Below are 27968 nucleotides of genomic sequence, written 5' to 3'. Positions count from 1 at the left end.
TTATGTCCATCAATATGTAAACACGCATGCGCATTACGCTCTGATTGGGATGGGCGCTTGAGCTGGAAAAATACACCATCCACCGAAAGAGCTCATCGATGGTCATTCCTGACGAAATCTCATTACTTTAGTTTTTAAATAAAGACCCATATATCCAATTCTAAAAATGCCGGTAAGATTGTAATCTTCTATCTATCGCAGTGTAATGTGTGTGTTGTTATGCCCCACCTTCCCATCATTCCTTTGCAACCGGAATCTCCTGCAGATATCCACAGACTGTTATTTGACAGCGTTTACCCTTATTGTTCAATTCTACGATTCATTTAATTATCATGCGATGATGAATTGTTTTTGTTCTTTCTGTGAGCAGAACTGTTTTGTGCACATCAAGCTAGCCTCCTGCTACTTATTAGCTTAATAGCAAGCTCGGGTTAACGATATTATAATCTCTCAACGAGTCAGATTTATTTAAATTAATGAGGAATTACGTTAAACCCGCATACAACAGATAAATAACAATGTTCTGCGTTTAAAATAATAAATCGTCTTTTGTTGTTGTTTGCTAATTTAGCTGTTAGCGGTCATATCCGCTGCTTAGCAACATCAACCCCACCTTTCAGATACATTCAACATCAAGTGACCTTTACAGTAAAAGTTAAATTAAGCATTAAGAAAAACTTAGTTCACGCATAAAAACAACAACAATGTTATTTGGTGTTTGTTTACCTATGAGCGTCATCCTTCATCACTTGAATGATGATTAGAATTTAATTAAAACACAACCACCTCAAAATCAGACTTACTTTGAGATCATTCTGGTAGACACTGCATGCAAAAACAATGTTTTTTTCATGCACCTATCAGTTTTTAGATTTTGGGCTTTTTGGATTTTCATAAAGTGAAACATATGGAAAGAAAACATCCAAAAGACACTGTTAAGTGTTTCTTTCATTGCACTTTATATATTTGTGTCAGTAGAATTCAATTACAATATTTTTAAAGGCCGTTTTCTTAAAATGAGTATTTTCTCCAACACTGAACCATAAATCTCCACTTCAGGAGCACTTACACACACCAAACTTTACATTTTTATTCCTGTTTACAGTATATTATGAAGGTTTCTACAGAGGGATTTGTTCATATATAATTTTCTTGATTATACACATCATTTTATTACCTCCCTATGTTGAGAAAATATATTGTTTTCCAGCTGTTTTTTCTGAATTATTCAGTGACAAAAAGAGATACCCAATGTAAAAACATTTGAGTCTAATATGCCAAAAAAATAAAACAAGAATTGAAACCGACTTCAGATTTTTGTACTAGAAATTTTGCAAATTAGCGCATATTTTATTAAATAATGCCTCATTTGCATATTTAAACATAACATTTGAAAAAACTTGTAATACAAAAAATATTTGCATTTATCAATGTAATCAATCAACTTGGTAAGTAAGGTGATTACTATTAGTTAATTTTTTTACCCTGTTCACCTGCAGTGTCTCACCTTACACAGATTTAAGATGTTGCAAGAAATATGAAATCAAATCTTTGCGTAGTTATGATGAAAGGAAACACTGGCATCCAACAATGGCTTGGAAAACAAATAAACAGTTAATCTTAAAAATAAAGCATATACATAAAGACAGATATGAAATCAAACAGTTATTAAATAAGCATGTGTCCTATTCTTTGTCCTTAACTCATGAAACATTGCTGTCTAATATTTTAGATCAGACAATGCAATTTATGAAAGAAATCAATTGTATTGGCATGTGGATGTGTGTGAAAAACATTTTCATAAGTAACTGTAATTGAGTTACACATTATTTCTCAGTAAACGTAACCGATTACATTTATTTGTAATCAAATTATGTAATTTAGTTACTTGTTACTAATTACTTCCCAACGCTGCTCTTAACTGACATTGTGTTTGTAAACATATTTAAGGACAATTGATAGTTTAGATTTTACAAAATCAATAATCACGTATTTCTATAATGCATTTTCATAGTTTCATGATGGATTTCTAATGGTGGACTTCCATTGTGCTGACAAACAGATGGTCCCGCGTTAACTTATTTTAATTCATAGTTTTTAAACTGATGGTTGTTCACTAACATTTTTTTAACCGGTTTCCGCTTGTCCAGAGTAATAAGATGGATAAACCTGAGAAGGTGGAGGTGAGTGATAACGTGAAGGTGGTGGTGAGATGTCGACCCCTGAACGAGAAGGAGAAGATGATGGGACACAAGCAGGCCGTCGCTGTAGACGAGAACCGGGGAACGATTACTGTTAACAAACTTGATATGAGCAGTGAGCCGCCAAAGACGTTCACATTCGACACAGTGTTCAGTCCAGACAGCAAACAGCTGGATGTGTATAATTTAACAGCTCGACCGATTGTTGACTCCGTATTAGAGGGCTACAATGGTAAGTCAAAGACAATAGATATATTAATTGCATGTATTTTCATGTTTATATCTGTTTGATTTGCAAGTTTGAGATGTTGAAGATTATAATTGTATTGTTTGTTTTGAGGAACCATATTTGCATACGGCCAGACAGGAACGGGGAAGACGTTCACTATGGAGGGCGTCAGAGCAGTGCCTGAGCTCAGAGGAATCATCCCAAATTCATTTGCTCATATATTTGGTCATATTGCAAAAGCAGAAGGCGACACCCGGTGAGGATTGCTGTGCTGTTCAAAAGTCTTTGTGTCAATGCATGATTAATAATTAAGATACTTTTTGACCCTGGAGCACAAAACCAGTCATATGTGTAAATTTTTTGAAATTGAGATTTATAAATCAGCTGAAAGCTGAATAAATAAGCTTTCCATTGATGCACGGTACAATATTTGGCTGAGATATAACTATTTGAAAATAGTGCAAAAAAAAAAAAAAACACCTTTAAAAGTTGTCCAAATTAATTCTTAGCAATGCATATTATTAATCAAATATTACGTTTTGATAAATTTACGGTAGAAAATTAAGTATCTTCATGGAAAATGATCTATACTTAAAGGGTTAGTTCATCCAGATAGCAAATTTATGCAATTAATAACTTACCCTCATGTTGTTTCAAACCCGTAAGACCTCCGTTCATCATCAGAACACAGTTTAAGATATTTTAGATTTAGTCCGAGAGCTCTCAGTCCCTCCATGGAAGCTAATACGACGCAAAAACGCAAAAGCAAAAACGACGACTTTATTCAGCATTGTCTTCTCTTCCGTGTCTGTGTGAGAGAGAGTTCAAATCAAAGCAGCTGGATATCCGGTTAGCGAACGAATCATTCAGTTCACCAAATCAAACTGAATCGTTTTAAACGGTTCGCATCTCTAATACGCATTAATCCACAAATGACTGAAGCTGTTAACTTTTTTAATGTGGCTGACTCTGAGTTAAAACAAACCAATATCCCGGAGTAATGCATGCACTCAAACAGTACACTGACTGAACTGCTGTGAAGATGAACACCGAGCCGAGCCAGATAACGAACAAAACATTGACTCATTCATGGCTTCAGTCATTTGTGGATTAATGTGTATTAGAGATGCGAACAGTTTAAAATGATTCAGTTTGATTTGGTGAACTGAATGATTCGTTCGCAAACCGGATATCCATCTGCTTTGATTTGAACTCTCTCTCACAACAAACACGGAAGAGAAGACAATGCTGAATAAAGTCGTCGTTTTTGCTATTTTTGGACCAAAATTTTTTTTGATGCTTCAAAAAATTCTAACTGACCCTCTGATGTCACATGGACTACTTTGATGATGTTTTTCTTACCTTTCTGGACATGGACAGTAGACCGTACACACAGCTTCAATAGAGGGGCTGAGAGCTCTCGGACTAAATCTAAAATATCTTAAACTGTGTTCTGAAGATAAACGGAGGTCTTACGGGTTTGAAACAACATGAAGGGTAAGTTATTAATTACATAAATTTCCTATCTGGGTGAACTAACCCTTTAATATTCTAATGATTTTTGGCATAAAAGAAAAAATTATAATTTGGACCCATTCAATGTTTTTTGGCTATTGCTACAAATACACCCAAGCGACTTAAGGCTGGTTTCTTGCTTTTTCATTACACGTCTTTTAAACCTTATCAGAGATGTGCAGAGTGTTAAGATGTGTTATCTTTTAGGTTTCTGGTAAGAGTTTCTTATTTGGAAATATACAATGAGGATGTGAGAGACCTGTTGGGAAAGGACCAGATGCAGAGGCTGGAGGTGAGAAACCAACATATTTCAACATATCCCTCATCGCTGCATTAGGTGTGTTGTTAAGCGGACACTCTAATATAGGTCATGACTAATGCATGCGTACATCCGCATGGTTTCTGCACCCACAGAATTCTACAGAAAGTGGCATCGTTTTCTGTAGAATTTAAACACATCAAACAGAATTTGATCATTCAGAGAATTCTTTGTGGGATTGTTTATAAAATATTTTTCTTTATTTGATATTTGATAATGCTTTCAGCTACAAATTGGAATGTCACATTTCACACATCACACTTATCTTATTCAATACAGTCTAGTTTTAGATTTTTGTTTTTGATGAACACTTAAATAGCTAAACAACGTACACTTCCATTCGAAAGTTTGGAGTCTTTTCACTTTCTTTTCTAATGTTTTTTTTTAAATATTATGTTTACCAAGGTTGCATTTATATGAATAAAAATAGTAATATTGTGAAATATTATTCCAATTTAAAAAGATTTCTCTATTTCTGTGATCTAAGCTGAACTTTCAGCATCATTTCTATTTTTGTGGAAACAAATTTTCAAGGTTCTTTGATAAATAGAAAAAAAAACAGCATTTATTTAAAACAAAAATATTTTGTTGCATTATAAATGACACTGTAGCATCACTAATGATACATTTAATCTGTCCTTCTTGAAGTAAAGGATTAATTTCTTTCAAATTAAAAAAAGAAAGAAATCTTATTAACCCCAATCTTTTGAACGTATAACCTTTTAGACGTCATTTTAGTTCCATTGTTATTGAGGAAGCCTGACTTTGAATATTTAACATTTAGTTGCGCATCTTAATGGATTTCTGAGATTGATGAATACTAAACTCAAAATACAGGTCAAGGAGAGACCTGATGTAGGAGTTTACATCAAAGATCTTTCTGGATACGTGGTAAACAATGCTGACGATATGGACCGGATTATGACCCTTGGACACAAAAATCGTGAGTCTCTTTGAATTATTTTATTTATTAAACACGATTTTCAGTTTTTTTGTGTTGCGGACATGGATGACTGCTTTATTTCTAATCTAATATTTAAATTAATAATTCTAATAATAATACAGAAAAATGTTTTGATCAGAACAAGAGTATTACTCTCTAGAGAGGAAGCTCGGCGTATGTGACCCTTGAGGACAAAACCAGTCTTAAGTCACTGGGGTATTTTTAGCAATAACCAAAAAAACATTGAATGGGTCAGAATTTTTGTTTTTTCTTTCATGCCAAAAATCATTAGGATTTTAAGTAAAGATCATGTTCCATGAAGATATTTAGTGAATTTCCTACCGTAAATTGAACTTAATTTTTGATTAGTAATGTGTATTGCTAAGAATTCATTTGGACATTTTTAAAGGCACTTTTCCCAATATGTAGATTTTTTGGCACCCTCAGATTCCAGATGTTCAAATTGTTGTATCTCGGCCAAATATTTTCCTACCAACAAACCATACATCAATGGAAAGATTATTTATTCAGTTTTCAGATGCTGTATATATCTAAATTTCAAGAAAATGAAACTTAAGACTGGTTTTGTGGTCCAGGGTCACAATTGTGCTTGTGTTTATTTGACCTTGCCCAGGGTCTGTGGGTGCGACTAATATGAACGAGCACAGCTCTCGTTCTCATGCTATCTTCACCATAACTATTGAGTGCAGTGAGAAGGGTGTAGATGGAAATCAGCATGTGCGCATGGGAAAGCTACACTTGGTGGATCTTGCGGTAAGTAGTCCACGTCATGTGGATAAACTTTACATCGTTTTGGTTTTCTTTCCATTACTGACGAGGAGGTTTTGTTGCTCAGGGCTCTGAAAGACAGGGAAAAACAGGAGCCACAGGTCAACGTCTTAAAGAGGCTACAAAAATCAACCTGTCTCTGTCCACCTTGGGAAATGTTATCTCTGCACTAGTGGATGGAAAAAGCACCCACGTGCCCTACAGGAACTCAAAACTCACACGACTCTTACAGGACTCACTAGGAGGAAACTCCAAGACAATGATGGTACCAAGACTCGTACAAGCCTTGGCTTATATAGTATCCCAATCGTTGATTAAATTTTTCATAAAATGGTTAACATTCATCATAAATCAGTCAGATTTCTGTGAAAGTAGTGCACACAGTATAATGCTGTTTTATCTCTCTCTTATTTTGCAGTGTGCAAACATCGGCCCGGCAGATTACAACTACGATGAAACCATCAGTACTCTCCGTTATGCCAACCGTGCCAAAAACATCAAGAATAAGGCCAGGATTAATGAGGACCCCAAGGATGCACTGCTGCGTCAATTTCAGAAAGAAATTGAAGACCTCAAGAAAAAACTTGAAGAAGGTACACCTCATCAGTTTCGGCTGTGTCATGTATTTGTCAGGGTTGCTCTTCAGGATGTGACTCATTGGCTCTGTAATGTATAGAGAGCTGCATTGACTACATAGTAGGGATGCAACAATATGAAAATTTTGAGAGATAATTACTTAAATATGAAAGCCGATAACCTAGACGTGTTAGCTAGACGTGTGGATCCATTGTAGATGCGCTCTTTTTTTAAAAATGCCTAAAACAAAGCGAACAAAGATTTTGGTACTGTACATTATTTTACAGTAGCTAGTAATCTCATTATAATATGATAGACTGTATTATCTTTTTCGAAGCATTTCCAATGATAATTCGAGCAGTTTAAAAGCACCATGGTAAACAATGCGTATCTGAAGTGTCTCTGCAGGAAATAATACATTGTTGAAAAATCGTATGAAAGATTCGTAAAGACATTTACCGCCACACACTGGTAGTTTTAGTTTCTTATTTAGAGTATTATGTCATTAAAAAGGGAAGAAATAAGGTAAAAAAATCTTTAAAGGAATAGTTCACCCAAAAATACATCAATTATGCCATCATTTACGCAAACCCAATGACTTTATTTTCTTTTGTGGAACATAAAAGAAGGTATTTTGAAGATCATTAGTAACAAAGCTGTTTTGGTTACCAATGACTTAATTTTTTGGGGGTAAATGCATCAGTGGTTGTCCTCTAGAGTGTAGGTACAGACTAGGGCTGCACCATATTGGGAAAAAATATTTATTTTTCTGTGATATATAATATTGCGATATGAAATCTAATCTAATTTTTTCTTACAAACAAAATGGGGTGAGCACACTTACATTCTCATTTTAAATTATATTAATATCGACTCCATTGTGTCAATTGATTAATATGCACGAGGGAGAGAGAGCAAGAAAGCGCTCGTGTTGTTTGAAGACGGTGAGCGTGCGGCAGGGGCTCGCTCGCGCTCTCTCTCTCTCTATCTCTCTCCCTCTGTCTCTCGCTCGCACTCTCTCTCTCTCGCGCTCTTACACTGACTGGACTTAAAAACACATGCAAATTATAAACTTTCACTCTATGATGGTTAAGCTGTACAATTAATTCGCCAAGGCAGCTGGCCTGTACGCTTAATGAATAACGGATCAACTACGACAGCCTACATTACACATCCTGCGATGTGACTATCGTGGATTCGATTCGTACATCGCGATATCGATGCTTAAACGACACATCGTGCAGCCCTAGTGCAGAGCATTGATATCAGTACACAATCCTGTATTAAGGTTTATTACTGTTCAGGTGAGGAGATCTCCGGCTCTGAAGGCAGTGGATCAGATGACATGGATGAGGGTGAAGATGAAGTCGGAGATGGAGGCGAGAGACGCAGGAAACGAAGAGGTAAGAACCTCCACTTATCATTTCCATTTCATGACTGGGCAACTTTAGTCAGAGAGGTCTCTTAGAAAGATGATGCAGACTGTGGTTTTGGCTTTTAGCCACAAGAGCTGCTTCAAATAATCGTCTTTGTAATCAGGAGCTTTTTTTTATTTGTTTTTGTCTTTGATCTTATTAATGCTAAAACATCAAGACGTTAAACTTCCATTCAGGATTATGTATTAAACTTTTGGATTAAAAGCTATATATGCATCTGGTGTACAATACTGCCGGTACACTGATGTCATCTAGGTTTTAATTGCCGTATATCAGATAGTGTGGCTTTGGTTTGCTTGTCTAGACCATTAGATCAAACAAATGTAGTTTCATTGTGCGTCATGAACTCAAAACAGTTAATGCCTGGCAATGACTCTCTGAAGTCTTTGTCTGTGCCCACATCTGTCGGACCACTAGTGGAAAAATGCAACTTAATGCAGTTTTTTTTGCCATGCTGAAATGATATTATCTGCCTCGGTTTGAGCGAAACGCTGAAGTGGAAAATGATCACCAATTTCAGGATGCCGTGATTATTTGATTTTCCCCTTTTTGCGTTAATGACCGCAGTTTAAGCTTCATAAGTTCCACAAGCGTGTGTGAATCAGGAAATCTAGCTGCCCTTCACTTTTCAAGATTTCAGAATCAAAAAGAGGTTTTTTGGCAAGTATGTTTACACACACAAGGGATTTGTCTTAGTGACAAATGCTGAAAAAATGCATGCATTAAAAACTTTCAGTTAATGGTCATATCCTTGTCTGTAAATGTCACGAATTCACACAAGCCTTTCCATTATTACATAAAAGCCTGTCCTGACAGTGTGCGTTAAGTTGAAATCTTTACTGAAAGTGTGCCAGCGTTAAACAGATGAAACACAGAAAGGCGATGGAGACAATATTCAGCGCAAAAACATTCATTGTGCTGAAATATCTGTTGTTAAACATTGGTTCAAAAGTCAACATGCAGTGCGAGTAATTTATAAGAGTAGGAACAGTGAAGGAACAGCAGCATGTAATTGTCTGGATATAAATATCAGACGCTTTTACAGGATAAAGAAGATTTTGATTTTATTTGCCTTTATTATCTTATTATATTGTTATAATTTTTTATCTACAGATTTAAACTATATTCACTATATAGCTTACAGTGATTAACACATTTATTTTAAAAAATTATGTAAGGTTTTTAACCAATTTTGTAATGTTTGTGCCACTTAACTACAGTTTTTTTTATTCGCTTTGGTACTATTTTCACAAATAAGGTGTACATTTTCAAAACTCTTAGTACAAAAATCCAAACTGATCACACTTGTAACACAGCTAGTCATTCTTTCAAAACCTGATCTCATGCTTTCATTCAGTTGCACATGTTTTCATTTCATATAATCATTGTTTCAAACACAAGATTATTGTAATATGTAATGAGAACATTTGGTTTAATCACTGAAACACAACAGTATGATCTTCTTTCAGTTTAGTGCTTTTAACATTCAGTTCATCCAACGGCAAACAATGCAAGATACTGGTTTCAAATCGGCCTTAGAAGTGCTGAAATGAATATGCTACAGTGCTGTAAAAGACAGATTACACAGTTTTCACATTAGGCAATACACTTTTATATACCAATATATTTAATACATTACCCAACATTTACATGATCTACAATTTCCAAAATATCCAACCTATGTGTAATCAAGTGAATGATAATTTGAGCAAATTAGTTTTTATATTTCAGATATAATTGTAACATAGGTATATTTTCTATAATGAAATTTAACTAAATGAGAAGAAAACATAACATTTAGTGCACACATTACATTAATTTGGATCAAGCCTGTATTGAGCATTTGGCCATAGATTCTCATTCACATCACAATTAATGTGAAAGTGAAAGTGAAGTGACATTCAGCCAAGTATGGTGACCCATACTCAGAATTTGTGCTCTGCATTTAACCCATCCGAAGTGCACACACACAGAGCAGTGAACACAAACACACACACTGTGAGCACACACCCGGAGCAGTGGGCAGCCATTTATGCTGCGGCGCCCGGGGAGCAGTTGGGGGTCCGATGCCTTGCTCAAGGGCACCTAAGTCGTGGTATTGAAGGTGGAGAGAGAACTGTACATGCACTCCCCCCACCAGCAATATGTTCGTACAAACACGCATTTTTATTTCTGTAGTTCTCAAAATCCATATACTGTATATTCCTGACAAACCAATTTAAAATCTATAGGTTTACCAAAAGGTTCAGTGATTAACCATTAAGATCAGTTGGATTAAATAATAGACAAATGTATACTGAACGAGAAGACGTGTACTGAACGAGAAGAGATGAAAATCTAAAGTTTGATAGTAAGAGATTTATGAAAGGCGGTTACTGTGAATGAAACATTTATTAAGATGAAACACTTATTCTGTGTAGTGAAAAGGATACTTTGTGGTTTTGTGTATTGTACTAACACAATCGAAAATATGCTGAAATGTTTGAAAAAAGTGCACTTTTGATGATCTGATGTGATATTAGTACTATGAGTTGTGAAAATGTACACCTTGCTTGTGAAAATAGTACCAAAGCGAATAAAAAAAACTGTAATACTATTGGTAATTACCAAAATAATTGTTTAGCTTTCTGTGTTGATTAGCCCACCAATATGCGTAAGGTTTTTAGAAACTGTAGTAAGCTATTTTTAGTGCTGTAATATAATTTACAGCTTGTGAGCTGTTATCAAAGTGTTGTTATGTGAATTAATACCATTTCGTTGTTTTAGTTTATTTGTCCAAAAACATTTTTTTATTTTTTTTTGACAGATTCCTAAAATATTTGTTTTGTCTTACGACAGGTGCTCTAATACATTGCTAAGCACTGTATGTTTTCATAGCATTCAGTCGGCACATTTGTCTGAAGGACATCGGACACAATGTAGAATAGTGTGTTTTTGTCTGTAAAATTAGAATAAAGAAAATAGGGGGTTTAATCCGATTAATCGTTAGTTGCAGCCCAAATACAATACAGTAATAAAATATAGAAAAATACACAATTGATTGACAATTTCTGTGAAAAATCCGTTTGAGATGTATTTTTGTCTCTTTCTCGGTATCTTGGTTGTTCTCTATATCTCTGCGTCTGATCGATGTGGTGTTGTTGGTTGCTGGTCTTTCAGTCTCTCTCTTGCAGACAGTGGCAGCTGTAGTTCAGACTTTGCCTGTTTTTTAGCAATGCACTTTGAGGAGAGAGCCCAGACTAGCGAGTGGATGCAGTACACGGATAATGTGAATCATTCCTACCTCTGTGCTCCCTCAGTCACCTTCTTTCCCAAATACACAATCCCTATTGCACTCAGACATCAGCACAGTCCAGTGATCATGTAAATGTACACTATATCATTCCAAAGTTTGGGATCGATATCATAAAAAAAACAAAGGAAATTTTTTGAAATAATCTCTTAGGTAATAAATGCGGCATCTGATTGATCACAACACTGTAATATTATGAATATATGTTAAAATGTAATTTATTTCTATGTTCGAGGTTGTCAAAAAGTGTCACATGCTCCTCAGAAATCATTTTAGCTGCTCAAGAAACATTTCTTGCTATAATTAATGTTAAAAACAGTATTTTATGTTGAAAACATTTTTTTTTTTTGTAGAAACTTTAAATAGTTTTTAGAATTAATTGATAAATAAATGGTTCAGAAGAACAGTATTTATATATTACATTAAATTTAATATATTAAAAAAATTATTATATTAAATTGACTTTTGATCAATTAAAAGCACCCTTGATGAACAGAAATATTAAATTCTTTAAAACTTTTGAATAGTAGTCTCAGCCCACACTGTGATGTATATTAGATAAAAAAAAAAAAACTTGAAATGATCTTGAATGCTCAAGCTTCAACGCAGTACACGCTGATAATCTGACAATCTACCCATCTTCTAATAACGTCTAATAAACGACACAAATTAAATTATTCATCAGTCTATTCTTTATTTTAATAAGCATTAAACAGATGTGTAATAACTTGAATCAGTGGGTAGCAGATTCATTGAAACAGCAGAAGCTGAATATAGGACACCGTCACTTCTTCCGACAGGAACTCTATATATGGTTCAGGCGTCACCTCTTTCAGTTAAACTGGAATCTGATTACTTCATGTTTATCATCTTCCTATCTGGTGCATCTCACAGTTTCTCTCTGCATCAACCTAATGATCAGTAATGCGGTCTTATTTCACACAGACCCAAACTGCAAACCTGATTCCCCTTCTAAAGACATTTAGATGAGATGATATGTGCTTCTGTTTTCTCTCTTCTTGTGCAATGTGCTGGCCATGTGACTTCTCTGCTCTAAATTCAAGACACAAGAGGTTGGTGTTACTATCTCCTCATCAGCTCAACCGCGCATACCAACCAGACTATAGAAATCTGCTTGGTTTTATCCTGAGTTTTACCGTCCCACAAAAACTTTTAGTTTTATAATAAGGTGTGTGATATTTAAAGGTGCTTTATGTATTTTTTGGACGGTACTAAAGCATAAAATTACTAATTTGTTTGCAGATATTTAGGAAACATGCTAAGTTCATATGCTTGTTTCTCTGAAAATCATGCTACAGCTAGTTATTATACTTTAAAATGTGCGTCCCGTGTCAGAATGTCTGTTTTTGTTTTGGTCTGTGTGACTCCGCCCACTGCCAGTTCAACCAATAGGATTTCAATCTCCATGTTGCCAGATCCTAAAAAGAATCAATCCATCCAATAACTCTTTCCAGTATTTTGAATTTGGACTTCAGTAGCTGTCAGTCATTAGCATTTGCATACAGCACCTTTAATCACTTTCAGTGGACATTGTCAGATCTCTAATGTGTCTTAACTGATCTCCAAGAAAATTATAGCTCAGTTTGGCATCTTATTTTCCTGCTTCAACTGCTCTGAGATCATTAAAGCCTCTTGCCGACCATCAAAAATGTATAAAATCTGCCTTTTAATTTTGAAATTGCTTTTAATTTAAAATGATTAAAAATCAGAAGATTCTGAAAAGCGAGGTGAAGGTGAGATTGTTCACATAAGTCAAGCTGGAGAAAGAAAGAAATGCTGAGCCCTGTATTTTCACAGGGTTTCTTAAACTAGGATGTTTGCATTTTTGTGAGATGAGCAATGAAAGCTAAGAATAAATTAAATCAATAAAATGTCTAAATTTAAACTAATAAATACTTGTAAAATAAAACCAAATCTCAAGATAAAACACTTAATACAGTGTTTACATGCACAACATGTCACCAGTAACCTACATCAGAGAATTTTGAACATGCAAATGTGTTGTTAAATTATTGAAATATTAACTTCAAGTAAATATTTTAGGTAGAAGGGATTCAGCTGTGTGCCTCAGTGATTAGGTAACACTGAGGATGAGTAAAATCTGTTGACCTCTTTTGCATCCACCAGTGAATGCCACATAATATCCATTTCCTTAATGCACAATATAATTTGTCTGTTGATTTTTGGGTGGATCTCAGATCCAAGCATTTCATTCACCATAAATGACAGCAAGAAATCACATTGTCATCCACCTTTGGTCATCTTACGTGAAAAATGTTACATCAACAAAGCTCAGATTTTCCTTTCTAAATGAATCTCCGACATTATAAATGAGACCAAACATTATGCACGTTGCTTAACACTGCCAACACATAGTTGTGTAATATGTCTTCGGCATATGCAATGACCTTTATGAATTATCAATAAAAACATTTCAAAACTGGAAAGTTTTTTTTTTTTTGGCCATGTAATGTTTTCATGCTTATTAATGTTTGTTCATGTAATGTAGGGATTCCCGTTCTTTTGACATTTCATTAATTATTAGCTTTTCTTGAATAGCCTACAGCTTTTTTATGAACCCCTGCCATTTAATGCATTTTTTCCCTTCTTTTTTCTTTTTCTTTTTTCCCCATTAGTATGGTATGCAGGAATCACATTCAATGTGTTGATCGAGTTGGCTCAAAAGTAATCAGACTGCATGTGTATCATCATATAAATTTTTATTTATAACAGACTATATTTTTTTAGTAATCCACCCAGCATTGCATATGAAATATGTTGAAATACTTAATGTAATATCTATGGTGCATTGGAAGCAGCGTCAGTTACCAGCTCACAAAGAAACTGGGATGTATTTCAGTTTGGTAAGAGGTCGCTGCTAAATGTACTATCTTGCATCTTTTGCTTCCGTGCACTTGCATAATGCACAAGTGTTTCTATATGTTTCTTCTCATGGTTTTATCTGTTTTTATATCTGTTTCATGTTAAGGGAGGAAGAAGGTGTCTCCTGACAAGATGGTGGAGATGCAAGCTAAGATCGAAGAGGAGCGGAAAGCATTGGAGGCCAAACTGGACATGGAGGAGGAAGAGAGGAACAAAGCACGTGCAGAGCTTGAGAAGAGAGAGAAAGACCTTCTCAAAGCCCAGTGAGCCATTGAATCTGTCCAACAGATCTGTTGTCCATCTCTATATAGAGCCAATATACAGTATTGTTCAAAATAATAGCAGTACAATGTGACTAACCAGAATAATCAAGGTTTTTCGTATATTTTTTTATTGCTACGTGGCAAACAAGTTACCAGTAGGTTCAGTAGATTCTCAGAAAACAAATGAGACCCAGCATTCATGATATGCACGCTCTTAAGGCTGTGCAATTGGGCAATTAGTTGAATTAGTTGAAAGGGGTGTGTTCAAAAAAATAGCAGTGTGGCATTCAATCACTGAGGTCATCAATTTTGTGAAGAAACAGGTGTGAATCAGGTGGCCCCTATTTAAGGATGAAGCCAACACTTGTTGAACATGCATTTGAAAGCTGAGGAAAATGGGTCGTTCAAGACATTGTTCAGAAGAACAGTGTACTTTGATTAAAAAGTTGATTAGAGAGGGGAAAACCTATAAAGAGGTGCAAAAAATGATAGGCTGTTCAGCTAAAATGATCTCCAATGCCTTAAAATGGAGAGCAAAACCAGAGAGACGTGGAAGAAAACGGAAGACAACCATCAAAATGGATAGAAGAATAACCAGAATGGCAAAGGCTCAGCCAATGATCACCTCCAGGATGATCAAAGACAGTCTGGAGTTACCTGTAAGTACTGTGACAGTTAGAAGACGTCTGTGTGAAGCTAATCTATTTTCAAGAATCCCCCGCAAAGTCCCTCTGTTAAAAAAAAGGCATGTGCAGAAGAGGTTACAATTTGCCAAAGAACACATCAACTGGCCTAAAGAGAAATGGAGGAACATTTTGTGGACTGATGAGAGTAAAATTGTTCTTTTTGGGTCCAAGGGCCACAGGCAGTTTGTGAGACGACCCCCAAACTCTGAATTCAAGCCACAGTACACAGTGAAGACAGTGAAGCATGGAGGTGCAAGCATCATGATATGGGCATGTTTCTCCTACTATGGTGTTGGGCCTATTTATCACATACCAGGGATCATGGATCAGTTTGCATATGTTAAAATACTTGAAGAGGTCATGTTGCCCTATGCTGAAGAGGACATGCCCTTGAAATGGTTGTTTCAACAAGACAATGACCCAAAACACACTAGTAAACGGGCAAAGTCTTGGTTCCAAACCAACAAAATTAATGTTATGGAGTGGCCAGCCCAATCTCCAGACCTTAATCCAATTGAGAACTTGTGGGGTGATATCAAAAATGCTGTTTCTGAAGCAAAACCAAGAAATGTGAATGAATTGTGGAATGTTGTTAAAGAATCATGGAGTGGAATAACAGCTGAGAGGTGCCACAAGTTGGTTGACTCCATGCCACACAGATGTCAAGCAGTTTTAAAAAACTGTGGTCATACAACTAAATATTAGTTTAGGGATTCACAGGATTGCTAAATCCCAGAAAAAAAAAATGTTTGTACAAAATAGTTTTGAGTTTGTACAGTCAAAGGTAGACACTGCTATTTTTTTGAACACACCCCTTTCAACTAATTGCCCAATTGCACAGCCTTAAGAGCGTGCATATCATGAATGCTGGGTCTCATTTGTTTTCTGAGAATCTACTGAACCTACTGGTAACTTGTTTGCCACGTAGCAATAAAAAATATACAAAAAACCTTGATTATTCTGGTTAGTCACATTGTACTGCTATTATTTTGAACAATACTGTATATAAGTGTAGGAGTATACTAATGTCACGTCTTGTGTTGTTTCCTGCATCTCAGACAGGAGCATCACTTATTGCTCGAGAAGCTGTCTACTCTGGAGAAGAGGGTTATTGTTGGAGGAGTTGATTTACTGGCTAAAGCTGAGGAGCAGGAGAAGCTTCTAGAAGAATCCAACAATGAACTGGAGGAGAGGAGGAAGAGGGCCGAGCAGCTCCGGAGAGAACTAGAAGAAAAGGAGGTAGAGCTGGACAAAGCGGTTCATGCTTGACCAATAATCTTGTATAGTTTTATCATTACATAGTAATTCATGCTTGCAAATGTCTCTAAACAGCAAGAGCGCTTGGACATCGAGGAGAAATACACCAGTTTACAGGAAGAAGCCCAAGGCAAGACCAAAAAACTGAAGAAAGTGTGGACCATGTTGATGGCGGCGAAATCTGAGGTGCAGTAAATGTCATGAAGCTTTCAAATAGCACCGTTCACAATTGTGTTGTCAAAAGTACAAGTGCAGTTTTAAAACTTAATCCTAGCCTTTCTGCAGTACCTTGAACTAGTCAACATTAAAATGTCAATCAATCACCTTTATTTATATAGTGTTTTAAACAAAATACATTGCGCCAAAGCACTGAACAACATTCATTTGGAAAACAGTGTCTCAATAATGCAAAATGATAGTTAAAGGCAGTTCATCATTGAATTCATTGATGTCATCTCTGTTCAGATGAAATAGTGTCTGTTTTAATTTGCAATCAAGTCAACGATATCGCTGTAGATGAAGTGACCCCAACTAAGCAAGCCAGAGGCGACAGCGGCAAGGAACCGAAACTCCATCGGTGACAGAATGGAGAAAAAAACCTTGGGAGAAACCAGGCTCAGTTGGGGGGCCAGTTCTCCTCTGACCAGACGAAACCAGTAGTTCAATTCCAGGCTGCAGCAAAGTCAGATTGTGCAGAAGAATCATCTGTTTCCTGTGGTCTTGTCCTGGTGCTCCTCTGAGACAAGGTCTTTACAGGGGATCTGTATCTGGGGCTCTAGTTGTCCTGGTCTCCGCTGTCTTTCAGGGCAGTAGAGGTCCTTTCTAGGTGCTGATCCACCATCTGGTCTGGATACGTACTGGATCCGGGTGACTGCAGTGACCCTCTGATCTGGACACAGACTGGATCTGGTGGCCACGGGGACCTCGGAACAAGAGAGAAACAGACAAATATTAGCATAGATGCCATTCTTCTAATGATGTAGAAAGTACGGTGTTTTGTGAAGTGTTCCGGTTCCAGTTTACCTAATTAATGCAGCCTAAAAATCCTTTAACGGATTTGGATATTAAAAGCATATTAGTATGTTATGTGTATGCCAGGTTAAAGAGATGGGTCTTTAATCTAGATTTAAACTGCAAGAGTGTGTCTGCCTCCCGAACAATGTTAGGTAGGTTATTCCAGAGTTTAGGCGCCAAATAGGAAAAGGATCTGCCGCCCGCAGTTGATTTTGATATTCTAGGTATTATCAAATTGCCTGAGTTTTGAGAACGTAGCGGACGTAGAGGAGTATAATGTAAAAGGAGCTCATTCAAATACTGAGGTGCTAAACCATTCAGGGCTTTATAAGTAATAAGCAATATTTTAAAATCTATACGATGTTTGATAGGGAGCCAGTGCAGTGTGGACAGGACCGGGCTAATATGGTCATACTTCCTGGTTCTAGTAAGAACTCTTGCTGCTGCATTTTGGACTAGCTGTAGTTTGTTTACCAAGCGTGCAGAACAACCACCCAATAAAGCATTACAGTAGTCTAACCTTGAAGTCATAAATGCATGGATTAACATTTCTGCATTTGACATTGAGAGCATAGGCCGTAATTTAGATATATTTTTGAGATGGAAAAATGCAGTTTTACAAATGCTAGAAACGTGGCTTTCTAAGGAAAGATTGCGATCAAGTAGCACACCTAGGTTCCTAACTGATGACGAAGAATTGACAGAGCAACCATCAAGTCTTAGACAGTGTTCTAGGTTATTACAAGTAGAGTTTTTAGGCCCTATGATTAACACCTCTGTTTTTTCTGAATTTAGCAGTAAGAAATTACTCGTCATCCAATTTTTTATATCGACTATGCATTCCATTAGTTTTTCAAATTGGTGTGTTTCACCGGGCTGCGAGGAAATATAGAGCTGCGTATCATCAGCATAACAGTGAAAGCTAACACCATGTTTCCTGATGATATCTCCCAAGGGTAACATATAAAGCGTGAAGAGTAGCGGCCCTAGAACTGAGCCTTGAGGTACTCCATACTGCACTTGTGATCGATATGATACATCTTCATTCACTGCAACGAACTGATGGCGGTCATATAAGTACGATTTAAACCATGCTAAGGCACTTCCACTGATGCCAACAAAGTGTTCAAGTCTATGCAAAAGAATGTTGTGGTCAATTGTGTCAAACGCAGCACTAAGATCCAATAAAACTAATAGAGAGATACACCCACGATCAGATGATAAGAGAAGATCATTTGTAACTCTAAGGAGAGCAGTTTCAGTACTATGATACGGTCTAAATCCTGACTGGAAATCCTCACATATACCATTTTTCTCTAAGAAGGAATAAAATTGTGAGGATACCACCTTTTCTAGTATCTTGGACAGAAAAGGGAGATTCGAGATTGGTCTATAATTAACTAGTTCTCTGGGGTCAAGTTGTGGCTTTTTTATGAGAGGCTTAATAACAGCCAGTTTGAAGGTTTTGGGGACATGTCCTAATAACAATGAGGAATTAATAATAGTCAGAAGAGGACCTATGACTTCTGGAAGCACCTCTTTTAAGAGCTTAGATGGTATAGGGTCTAACATACATGTTGTAAGTTTAGATGATTTAACAAGTTTATACAATTCTTCCTCTCCTATAGTAGAGAATGAGTGGAACTGTTCCTCAGGGGGTCTATAGTGCACTGTCTGATGCGAAACTGTAGCTGACGGCTGAATGGTTGCAATTTTATCTCTAATAGTATCGATTTTAGAAGTAAAGTAGTTCATAAAGTCATTACTGCTGTGGTGTTGGGAAATGTCAACACTTGTTGAGGCTTTATTTTTCGTTAATTTAGCCACTGTATTGAATAAATACCTGGGGTTATGTTTGTTTTCTTCTAAAAGAGAAGAAAAGTAATCAGATCTAGCAGTTTTTAATGCTTTTCGGTAGGATATGCTACTTTCCCGCCAAGCAATACGAAATACCTCTAGTTTTGTTTTCCTCCAGCTGCGCTCCATTTTTCGGGCTGCTCTCTTTAGGGTGCGAGTATGCTCATTATACCATGGTGTCAAACTGTTTTCCTTAACCTTTCTTAACCGTAAAGGAGCAACTGTATTTAAAGTGCTAGAAAAGAGAGAGTCAATAGTTTCTGTTACATCATCAAGTTGTTCTGAGGTTTTGGATATGCTAAGGAATTCGGATACATCAGGAAGATAACTTAAAAAGCAGTCTTTTGTGGTAGAAGTGATGGTTCTTCGATACTTGTAGCAAGAAGTAGAATTTACAATTTTGGCTATATGAAGTTTACACAGAACTAAATAATGATCTGAGATATCATCACTTGGCTGAATAATTTCAACACTATCAACATCAATTCCATGTGACAGTATTAAATCTAGAGTATGATTTCGACAATGAGTAGGTCCTGAAACGTGTTGTCTAACACCAATAGAGTTCAGAATGTCTATAAATGCTGATCCCAATACGTCTTTTTCATTATCGACATGGATATTAAAATCACCAACTATTAAGACTTTATCTGCAGCCAGAACTAACTCGGATGTAAAATCACCAAACTCTTTAATAAAGTCTGTATGGTGCCCTGGTGGCCTGTATACAGTAGCCAGTACAAACATAACAGGGGATTTATCATTAACATTGGTTTCTCTGGATAATGTTATATGAAGCACCATTACTTCAAACGAGTTATACTTGAAGCCTGCCCTCTGAGAAATCCTGAAAACGTTATTATAAATTGAAGCAACACCTCCCCCTTTGCCTTTTAGACGCGGCTCGTGTTTATAACAATAATCTTGGGGGGTGGACTCATTTAAAATAATGTAATCATCAGGTTTTAGCCAGGTTTCTGTCAAGCAGAGCACATCTATATTATGATCAGTTATCATATTATTTACAAAAAGTGTTTTCGTAGAAATGGATCTGATATTCAATAAGCCAATCTTTATCATTTGTTTATCCATATTGCATTTTTTTATTTGTTGAACCTCAATTAAATTGTTAACCTTAACTTGGTTTGGAGGTTTTTTGTATTTTCTAGTTCGTGGAACAGACACAGTCTCTATAGTGTGATATCTAGGTGAAAGAGTCTCTATGTGCTGAGAATTAACTGACCTCTGTGACGGGAGGCAGCTAGCAGACGGTCGGTTTAGCCAGTCTGTCTGCTTCCTGACCTGGGCCCCAGTTAGTCAAGTATAAACACTAAGACTATTTGCCATATTTCTAGACAGAAGAGTGGCGCCACCCCAGGAGGGATGAAGACCATCTCTTTTAAACAGGTCAGGTCTGCCCCAAAAGCTCGTCCAATTGTCTATATAACCTATGTTATTCTGTGGGCACCACTTAGACATCCAGCCATTGAGTGATGACAATCTGCTATGCATCTCATCACCACGGTAAGCAGGGAGGGGACCAGAGCATATTACAGTGTCTGACATCGTGCTTGCAAGTTCACACACCTCTTTAAAGTTATTTTTAGTGATCTCCGACTGGCGAAGTCGAACATCATTAGCGCCGGCATGAATAACAATCTTACTGTATTTACGTTTAGCATTAGCCAGCACTTTTAAATTTGCCAAGATGTCAGGCGCTCTGGCTCCCGGTAAACATTTGACTATGGTGGCTGGTGTCTCTATATTCACGTTCCGTACAATAGAATCACCAATAACTAGAGCACTTTCATCAGGTTTCTCAGTGGGTGCATCACTGAGTGGGGAGAACCTGTTTAATGTTTTGATCGGAACAGAAGAGCGGTGTTTTGACCCACGACTACGCTGCCTCACCGTCACCCAGTTGCCCTGCTGCAGGGGCTCTGCTGGAACCGGACAATGTACAGGAATCCCTGAGCTAGACGCATCCAAAGCCATATCTAGAGCCCTAACATTCTTACTGTCCTCAATTAAAGTTTGGATGCGTGTCTCTAATTCTGAAATCTTCTCTGTCAGCCTAACTGTTTCCCTGCATTTATCACATGTGAATCCCTCATCAGCGACAGAGATAGATAAACTGTACATGTGGCAAGAGGTGCAAATAACAATTGTAGGAGAAGCCATTACTCACCGTGCTTGATGAAATATTCTTACTGCGGTTGTTTGATGAACTTGTGGAAAACTGCAGCGTGAGAGAGGAGAGGAGAGGAGAAAAGAAAACGCTAATGACAAGCTAACGAGTGCTAACGCTTTGCAGGTGTGCTGCAGTCACGGAAGAGTGAACGATCAAAGTTAATCTGATAAGATTGATCGGTAATATCAGAAATATGGTGTGAATTAAGTTATATTTTACAATTAAAAAAACAAACAAACAAACAGTGATAGTAAGAAAGATTATAGAGAAAAAATATAAAATAAAAACAGCTACATGGAGCTATGATTAGCTACAGAAGGCCAACAGGAAGTAGAGAAAACACTGTCCAACAGCGACACGGTTACAAATGTAACCGCTACATGATCAAAGAAGCATTTTAGTAGGTATTTCATCTTTTAAAAGACAACACTTCCTCGCCAAAGATACGCTTTTACGGCTTTTTTTTTGTTTTCACTGTTATACACTAGGGGGTGCTATTACACATCATCTGAACGAGTACAAAACTCACAAACAAAAACACACGTGAACAGGACGGAGAAACGAGCGATCTTTTATGTAAACAGATGCATATTAAAAATAATGATCATCAGAAATAGGCCACATGTAAATTAAAACTGTATAATGTTACGGAGTAAAATGTTGATCTAGGAAGCGGTGTATGTCCGAGCAAGTGTTGATGGAAGCGATTTACTGGATTTATGCTCTGATAATCATTCTGAATATTACCCAGATCTAGTTTTTGATAAGAATGTTAGGCTTAAAAAAACCTACTTGTATTCAAGTGTTAATAAAAAAATAATGCTTTAAGCTAGAATAAAACTGATTTTTATTATTTGTTTTAAGTAGAGGCTCTGATTTTTATTTTGGTGTATTGTATATGTAGATATTCATACAGCACAATATACTGTAGGCCATAAAAGTTTATGTAAATCATTAAAATCACTTGCGGTGGCTGGAAACTTTTTTTTTTTTTCAGAAATGCTGACGGGGAAAGAGTTAATTAACCGTCTATTTGAAGAAAGTGCAGCACACATGAACTTCCACGTGGTGTAAATGTAAAACAAATCACTTTGCAGAAAAGATGCATGAAATATGAAGGCGCATAAACTTGCCTTAAAACATATGTTCAGAAATAATGCTAAAAAACAAAGTCAAGTCTTAAAAGTCAAGGTTATTAAAATTCAGAATGACTGAAAGCATAAAACAAGGAGATTAAGAATTATTAACTATAAATGTTTATAAAAAAACATAACGACAGCCAATCGGTCAGCATCATGCAGACATTAAATATCCGAACCTCAGTTTATGTTCCTTCACTAAGATCCAATCACAGTTTAGGGCCCTTCCATTAACTTAAGGCAATAGTTTACAATACACGTGTCCTCTGGTAAGAATATCTGCTGTTTCAGATGGCAGATCTGCAGCAAGAGCATCATCGAGAGATCGAAGGTCTGCTGGAAAACATCCGGCAGCTGAGCAGAGAGCTGCGGCTACAGATGCTCATCATTGATAACTTCATTCCTCAGGAATATCAGGTCTGTATTTGTGCTCATGCATGTGCACTGTTAGACAAACCTCCTCAACCTGTATTGTTGGCATGTTTTAAAATACCAGTGATTAAATAATAGCTACCGGAATACAAGAATTGCTTAGTGTTCAAAACATGATGATAAAGATCTCATAGTTCAGCTTCATTAAACCACCCTTTTTCAAGATAATGGGAAAACCCTTCTTTATGTGCATGTCAGATGTCTTAGTCTGACATTTACATATAACCTTGAATTGTGCAATGTTTAACAAAGTCAGTCTAAATTTAGTTTTAGGCTTTTTAGGTTAAATGGTCCAGTTTAAATTCGCAAAATCACCAAAAAAAGAATTCATGAAGATTGTGTATTACAAAAATCAGTTAGCACTTTATTTTACAGTCCTGTTCCTCATGTACATACTATGTAAGTGTGCAAAACTAACTAAACAATAACAAACATCAGTCAGTGAGGTATGTAAACTTATCCTTTAAATTAAGTTGATTTTTCAGAGTAGATATTTGCTTTAAGTTTTTTTTATTAATTTTGATAAATTTTACAGAAAACAAGACTTTTTTCTTTGTCGTTTTGCTCCAAGTACATGATGTTTGGTGTGGATTCAATTCATTCCTTAAATTGTCTTTACTCGGTCATAAAAATGACTTACATTTTCATTCGTTTAACCAGCAGAAACCCTGTTTTAATAACTGAAGTATTGTGTTTCTCTCCGTTTCTTGTTTCTCCTGCACTAACACAGAGCTTCAGGATGCAGCACTTGCATAAATAAGCATGCATATCATTTTTAGTTTTTTTCCCTTGTCCGGATTAATCAGATTAATCAGTTTGATTAATCAGTTTTTGCTGATAATATAAACTGTGAAATGCTGCACTTGCAGAATAAATGCGAAAATGTCAAAAAAGCTAGCAAATTAACTGTACAGAACATCTTCAAGATAGTTTTCCCCATAAATGATCCTCATCATCATTAACTCTTGATGCCGTTCCAAACCCGTATTATTTTGTTCTTTGAAACAGAGAAGAAATGCTAGAAGCGTTGTTTTGTTTTTTTGGGCCGACAATGGAAATTAGTGTTAAACAAAGTTAAAATATATTATTATAGTGAACTTTCACTTTAAGAATTGAATATTTCAAATGCAGTTCAATAAAATAATAATCTGTATGTACTAGATTTGCTTATTTACTCTCAGATTTTAACATGAATTTCTAAGTGCCCAAAAGAATATTCACAATATCTGATATTTATCTCAGAATTTCAGCTGCACTACTAAAACATGCAAACAATGTATTTTTTGTTGTGTTGTGTGCAGGAGATGATTGAGAATTATGTGCACTGGAATGAGGACATTGGAGAATGGCAGCTGGTGAGCGTCTTTAACACATTTCATGATGTTTGGGTGCAATTGAAATACATAATGCAGCTGATATATTTTTTGTTTTTTTAGAAATGTGTGGCCTACACAGGCAACAACATGAGAAAACAGACACCTGTGTCAGACAAGAAAGAAAAAGATGTAAGCATCCGTTCAGATCTACTTAGACACACGTGATGTACGCTCCTCCCTTTTCATGTTTCATTTTTGTCCTCTGTCCCTCTTTTGTGATTCAGCCGTTTGAAGTGGACCTGTCCCATGTTTATCTGGCATACACTGAGGAGAGCATGAGACAGTCCCTAATGAAACTAGAAAGGCCCCGGACATCAAAGAGTGGAAAGTCCAGGCCTAAAACTGCTCGTAGGTGAGGTGTGATGCTTTGTTTTATTTTTGGACTTTCTGGTTCACGCCTTTGCACACACAAATGCATCTGACTGTTGCAACTAGTTGCGGTTTAATAATCCTTCAGCGTAGTTTAACATGTGATGCGTTAATAAGTATGATTTTAGATGTTGTATACAGGTATATGTAATTGCTGAAATTGGCACTATAAGTATAGAGTATATAAAAATTATCCATAAATCTGTATATACAGGTGCTTCTCAAATTAGATTGTTGTGGAAAAGTTAATTTATTTCAGTAATTCAACTCAAATTGATTAAATTCACACTGAATTAGTTTAAGTCTTTGGCCTTTTAATTGTGATGATTTTGGCTCACATTTAACAAAATCCCACCAATTCACAACCTCAACAAATCAGTATACTTCATAAGACCAATACAAAAGAAAAACATTTTTTGTGAATAGTTGGAAAGTATGTTCATTTACTGTACATGTACTCAATACTTGGTAGGGTCTCCTTTTGCTTTAATTACTGCCTCAGTTTGGCGTGGCATGGAGGTGATCAGTTTGTGGCACTGCTGAGGTGGTCTGGAAGCCCAGGTTTCTTTGACAGTGGTCTTCAGCTCATCTGCATTGTTTGGTCTCTTGTTTCTCATCTTCCTCTTGACAATAGCCCATAGATTTTCTCTGGGGTTCAGGTCTGGAGAGTTTGCTGGTCCGTCAAGCACACCAACACCATGGTCACTTAACCAACTTTTGGTGCTTTTGGCAGTGTGGGCAGGTGCCAAATCCTGCTGGAAAATGAAATCCGCATCTTCAAAAAGCTGGTCAGCAGAAGGAAGCATGAAGTACTCCAAAATTTCTTGGTAAACGGGGGCAGTGACTTTGGTTTTCAAAAAACACAATGGACCAACACCAGCAGATGACATTGTACTCCAAATAATCTCAGACGGTGGAAACTTAACACTGGACTTCAAGCAGCTTGGGCTATGAGCTTCTCCACCCTTCCTCCAGACTCTAGGAGCTTGGTTTCCAAATGAAATACAAAACTTGCTCTCATCTGAAAAGAGGACTTTGCACCACTGGGTAACAGTCCAGTTCTTCTTCTTCTTAGCCCAGGTAAGACTCCTCTGACGTTGTCTGTGGTTCAGCAAATCTCTTGACTCATCTGTGTGTGGTGGATCTTGATTCCTTGACCCCCGCCTCAATCCATACCTTGTGAAGTTCACTCAAATTCTTGAATCGATTTTGCTTGACAATCCTCATAAGGCTGCTGTTCTCTCAGTTTTTCTTCCACACTTTTTCCTTCCACTCAACTTTCTGTTTACATGCTTGGATACAGCACTCTGCCAAGCTTCTTTGGCAATGAATGTTTGCATTTTACCCTCCTTGTGAAGGGAGTCAATGATTGTCTTCTGGACAACTGTCAGATCAGCAGTATTTCTCATGATTGTGTAGCCGAGTGAACCAAACTAAGAGAACATTTTGAAGGTTCAGGAAAACTTTACAGGTGTTTTGAGTTGATGAGCTGATTGGCATGTCACCATATTCTAATTTTTTTAGAAAGTGAATTGTTGGGTTTTTTGTTAAATGTGAGCCAAAATCATCACAATTAAAAGAACCAAAGACTTAAACTACTTCAGTCTGTGTGCATTGAATTTATTTAATACACAAGTTTCACAAGTTGAGTTGAATTACTGAAATAAATGAACTTTTCCACAACATTCTAATTTGAGATGCACCTGTGTATGTGTGTGTGTGTGTGTGTGTGTGTGTGTGTATATATATATACACACACACACACACACACACATATACAGGTGCATTATGTATCATGTATTGAATTATTTCATGTAATAATAATAATAAAGCATGTCTCTTCGGAGTTGAACATGAGTGATCCTGAGTAAAACATTATTGCATTTCTTTGCACTGTTTCACATTTTGTACACTGCTGTTAACCCGTTTGGCGTCTATATGTTGTTGTTTTTTTTGTTTTTCTTTGTCTCTTATGCTCACAAAGATTGCGTATATTTGATAAAAACTATTATTATTAGTTAATAATACATTATTATTATTGTACATTTTAAATAAATATAAATATTTTAAATATCTGTTTTATATTTAAATATATTGTAAAATGTAATTTATTCCTGTGATCAAAGCTACATTTTTAGCATCATTACTCATGTGTCAAATTATCCTTCAGAAATCATTCTAATAAGCTAATTATATTTGCTGCTCAAAAAATATATTTACTATAATTTATCAATGTTGAAAATAGTTGAGCCACCTAATATATTTGTGAAAAAATAAGATGCAGTGTATAGATTTTTCAGGATTCTTTGATGAACTGAAAGTTCATAAGAAAGAGCAGTATTTATTAAAAATGGAAATCTTCTGTAACATTATAAATATCTGTCACTTTTGAACAATTTTTGCAATTCTGAATTATATATGTAAATGCAAAACTCTTTATATCATCTAAATTACATCATTTTTGTCATGTGCATATATTTTAGATGTCTGTCTAAAAATCTCATTGTTTTTAGGAAACGTTCCTCCAAACCAGAGGCTGTGATTGAATCCCTGCTACAGTGAGCCTTGTGTCTGATGAAGACCACCATATTTTGTGCATTTTCAAGGCCAGTCCAGTATATGTATTAGGGAATACTGAGTCTTGTGACATTAAGGCACTTTGACATGTGTATAAGAAAATAAATCATGGGTTAATATGCAGGACTCCAGAGCTGCTCCAAAGCTGGGTTTAGGTAAGGATAGTTTGCTGTAACATGTCTTAATTATAGCACTCCAAAAGGCACATTTCACCTTTAACACAAACACTGTTACTGTATATTCTGCTTTACACTGATGGCTGGGACGAGCAGGTTATTGATCTGACACAAGAGATGAGCTTGCCGTCAGGAATATGCTATTGAGAAACGAATCTAATCTGAATGTTTTATTAAATTGGCAGAGTGCAATTGCTTTAGCTCGGTGTACACAAGCTATGCTACTTAATTGTATTTTGTTGTTCTTTTATATGTAGTGCATGCCATGTTCCCCTGGCTGTGATGCCATTAGCTCAGTTTACTCTAACTGTAATGTATTTCCATTGTGCACTGTAGTAAACCATTAGTCTTATGAAATATGTAAAAATGTTTAAATTTTTCTGTTTTTTTCCTGTACTCCTCTTTAAATTATTAAATTATTTTACAA

General features: G+C 36.3%; 1 protein-coding gene across 1 annotated transcript; it reads left to right on the top strand.

The window, feature by feature from the left end:
• The first annotated feature begins 12 nt into the window (after positions 1 to 12).
• On the top strand, positions 13 to 27968 carry LOC113114299 (kinesin-like protein KIF3A). Its single transcript, XM_026281197.1, has 17 exons — positions 13 to 172; positions 2151 to 2433; positions 2542 to 2686; positions 4153 to 4237; positions 5102 to 5207; positions 5842 to 5981; positions 6064 to 6261; positions 6415 to 6589; positions 7877 to 7975; positions 14311 to 14467; positions 16212 to 16392; positions 16486 to 16596; positions 22903 to 23028; positions 24345 to 24398; positions 24480 to 24548; positions 24644 to 24771; positions 27302 to 27968. The coding sequence occupies exons 1-17, from the start codon at positions 167 to 169 to the stop codon at positions 27348 to 27350; spliced, it is 2112 nt and encodes a 703-aa protein (XP_026136982.1). The 5' UTR covers positions 13 to 166; the 3' UTR covers positions 27351 to 27968.

Source organism: Carassius auratus, chromosome 14 (genome assembly GCF_003368295.1).
Source record: "Carassius auratus strain Wakin chromosome 14, ASM336829v1, whole genome shotgun sequence".
NCBI lineage: Eukaryota > Metazoa > Chordata > Actinopteri > Cypriniformes > Cyprinidae > Carassius > Carassius auratus.
Note: the sequence above shows the minus strand (reverse complement) of the source record. Positions and strands in the feature narration are given on the sequence as shown.